This window comes from Lepisma saccharinum, chromosome 25, assembly GCF_977018435.1.
Source record: "Lepisma saccharinum chromosome 25, izLepSacc3.1, whole genome shotgun sequence".
Taxonomy (NCBI): Eukaryota; Metazoa; Arthropoda; class Insecta; order Zygentoma; family Lepismatidae; genus Lepisma; species Lepisma saccharinum.
Window position 1 is genome coordinate 48,063,635 of NC_139253.1, and position 3,939 is coordinate 48,067,573.

Genomic DNA, 3,939 nt, shown 5'->3' on the forward strand with positions numbered 1-3,939 from the left:
GAAGCGCATGCAAAATTGCGAGACCATCAGCAGACGAGAATTCTCCAGTGACCTCACTTGTCAAGGAAATTGCTGTAGCGTAAACACACAGGAACAGAAACATGTTTCCAGCATACAGAACACCAGGGTCAAATGCATTGGGCAATATTTCCCTTCAGACTGCTCGGTAATCACAACAGAATGCAAGGTTATAATCAGGAAAGGGATTTGTATGTACAGTGACCGGCAATAATAATCGACACCTACATCCTGAAATACTGGCTTCCCTGCAAGGCATTATGTGTGTTCACTGAGTCTACGGCGATAAGTGGATTTTATTAGCAAATTTCCAATGGCAACACACATAACGCCCTGCAGAGTATTTCAGGATCTAGGTGTTCCATTTTTATTGCAGGTGATTGTACAAAAAAAAAGAGTTATGCAAAAATACACTTAGTTTTTTTAAACCAAATTATGGAAATAAATATAGACTTACATGTGTGAAAAATTAAATTTTTCATTAAGCAATCGGCTCCCTAGCTACATAAAATGCATTAGGATAACGTCTTATTAATTGTAAAGGAAAATTCAAATATAAAATGTGTTTGATTTTCTGTTACCAAAACAATGGAAAACCAAAAAGCTTTACAAGACAGTAATTGTAATGCAAAATTCAAATATAAAATGTGTTTGATTTTCTGTTACCAAAACAATGGAAAACCAAAAAGCTTTACAAGACAGTAATTGTAATGCAAAATTCAAATATAAAATGTGTTTGATTTTCTGTTACCAAATCAATGAAAAACCAGAAAGGCTTACAAGACAGTAATTGTAAAGGAAAATTCAAATATAAAATGTGTTTGATTTTCTATTACCAAAACAATGGAAAACCAAAAATGCTTACAAGACAGTAATTGTAAAGGAAAATTCAAATATAAAATGTGTTTGATTTTCTGTTGCCAAAACAATGGAAAACCAAAAAAGGCTTACAAGACAGTAATTGTAAATGAAAATTCAAATATAAAATGTGTTTGATTTTCTATTACCAAAATAATGGAAAACCAAAAGGGCTTTAATTGTAATGGAAAATTCAAATGTAAAATGTGCTTTCTTTGAAGAGTTGAAAAGTGAATCTATTTCGCTTATATTGAGTGAAACTGTGTTTAATATCGCTTGAAGTAATGGGAGAATACTTAAAATACGCAGCGGAGTTCCCAGCGAAAGCTTAAGCTTGCAATCTCTATTGTTGATAAGAATGTTGAAATAACAAAGGCATTGTCTATTGTCGAGATTTAAAATATACAGAGAGTACAAAACGAACAGATGAACGGAAAACCTTTGGTATTTAACACAAGATGGGAAAACATAATGATAGCATGTATACCTATATGTAAAATATGTCTGGAAGTGTTTAAAATGGAAATTACATGTAAGAATAACTAGAATATGTAAAATGTATGCTGTAGAAAATCACATGAAGATATTGATTTGATTATTTGTTAATTAGTGTTACATTTCTGCCACTTTTGGCTAATCGCGAAGATGAGGATGAGTGATGATGTGATAAAAGTGGCGAAGGGACACTCGCCGACTTGGGGGGGTGGGTAAGGTAAGGCACTTTCTGCCCCAAAAAAATCAAGTAGAATGACACATTTTTATGTATATTTACATATATAAATTATTATTTATGCCGATCCTGCCCCACAAAAATTTACCTTGCACCCAAAATTTATCTTAAAAATGGCAAAGAACATCCGTGCCCAGGTCGGTATTTGAACCCAAGACCCCTAGAGTCGTAGCGCTCTTTGCTAACCACTCCGCCACGCACCATATACATATATTTATACGGTAAAGAGGAAAACTAATGTACAGTCACCAGCAAAAAAAAATGAGACACCTATATCCTGAATACCAGATTCCCTGCACGTGTGTGTGTTGCCTAAGTCTATGGCTTTGTGGAAACTTCAATAAGAAGTTGGACTATAGCCGGTGAGTTAGGCAGTACACAGGAAAGCGGATATTTCAGGATATAGGTGTCCAATTTTTATTGCCGTTGAGTGTACAATGTGAGGTAAACGATCAAGTCTATGTAAAAACATGAAGATATATTAACGTAAGGATTGTAGTATCCACCGCAAATCGAGTATGCAAGATTGCTCTATACGATTCGTTGCATTGGTAAATTACGAGCTGCATATGCAGCCGTACGAGGGAAACATTTGTCACGCGACACATGCATGCAGCAGGAGGGTTGGGTTTTTGTTGTCTCCTTCCGATGCGTACGCTCAACTCTTGGGAAGAGGCAAGAGAGCAAGGGAAAGGAGATATGGAGGACTTTCACGAACGTGCTTGCGATGCACGATGACTTTATCTGGGAAAGAAGCTTGATGTATTGGGGACTGCCTCAATGTGAAAATAGACGCCACGGAAGAGGCAGGTCACAAATATTCACAAACACAATTTCCTTCGACTTTCACTGGGTTCGAGCAAATAAAGGCACTCGCTCCGATGTATCAGTCAAATGTATCAGGCACGTTTCCTGCAAATTTCTGTAACATCGATAGCTTCACGCACAAAAAAATTGAAACATTAATATTCCTCACTCAACATTCAACACACTACGGGAGGAATGGAAGAGGGTATAGGGTCATTCCACATCAAATCAACGCAAAAAACTAAGATTTTGACACCAACAAACTCCGATTTCGATGAAATTTGGTATACACCTTTCCTTCATCGTTGAAAGAAACCCCCTAATTTTTTTTCACTCTATCTCAAATGGTTTTCATTTTACAGCACTTTGAAATGTCATCAAATCAGTGTTGTCTGTCACTCTTGAGACCCTCGATACAAGATACCCTTGCTTACATTTTATTTCTTTTCTCCTTAACCAATCATCAGATCTCTTTGAAATTTTACACAAAGTTCAATGAAATAATGAGGATTTCAGAAAAAAATATATCAGCACTCAAAAAATTTTACAAATACCTATAAAAACTATATATACTGAGGTGCAAAAAAAAACGCAACACCTCAAAAATATTGATATATATGATGACATGCCAATTTTAACTGTTACTTTGTGCTTCTATGTAGGTTTTTTATAACTCTAATTGACAACAATGTATACAGAGACAATTCCTCAGCAGAATTAGCTCAACAATGGCCAACAATGGTAACAAAGTGTATAAGCAACCACAAAGACATACATGTTAAGCTGCATTCTTGTGCAATAAAATTTGTTTGTTTCAACAACAAAAGCAAATAAGCCATTATTGCCACTCACTGATTGTGTCTTCTTTCTTTGCATGTGAAATCCATCACTTGAAGGACGTAAGATGCCATTAAGTACGGAGGACGCTGCCAAAGCAGTTGCATTGGTAGAGGATGGGCGCAGTTTGCGTTATGTTGCTCAAGTGTTGCGTACCACACCGTCCACAATTTCACGTACCATACAGAGATACAGAGAGCTTGGTACATATTCTAGACGGCCAGGTTCTGGGCGGCGGCGGTCAACATCTGCAAGAGATGACCAGTTTTTGCGCCTTAAGGTTCTCCGTAATCGCCACATGACTGCAGTTGAAGTCAGAAATCAGCTTGAACATGTGAGAGGTGTGAATGTCAGCAAGTGGACTGTGAGAAGAAGGTTGCATGATGCCAAACTCTTATCCAGGAGACCTGCTACTGGTCCAGAACTGACAAGAAAACATCGAAAGGAGCGCTTGCGTTTTGCAAGACACCATAGTGACTAGAATGACGAGCAGTGGGGAGCAGTTCTCTTCTCTGATGAGTCTCGATTTAGCCTTAGATCTCCAGATGGAAGAGAAAAGGTTTGGAGAAGGACAGGAGAAAGGTATTTACCGTGCACATTTTCGTCAAGAACAGCATTCAACGGTGGCTCTGTGATGGTTTGGGCAGGGATATGCTTGACTGCACGAACAGACCTGGTTCTTGTGCATG

At 37.6% G+C, this 3,939-nt stretch overlaps 1 protein-coding gene across 1 annotated transcript; it reads left to right on the top strand.

The window, feature by feature from the left end:
• The first annotated feature begins 3,317 nt into the window (after positions 1-3,317).
• LOC145978769 (uncharacterized) lies at positions 3,318-3,731 on the top strand. The gene has a single exon (XM_083111584.1). The coding sequence runs from the start codon at positions 3,318-3,320 to the stop codon at positions 3,729-3,731; it is 414 nt and encodes a 137-aa protein (XP_082967710.1).
• Positions 3,732-3,939: the final 208 nt, after the last annotated feature.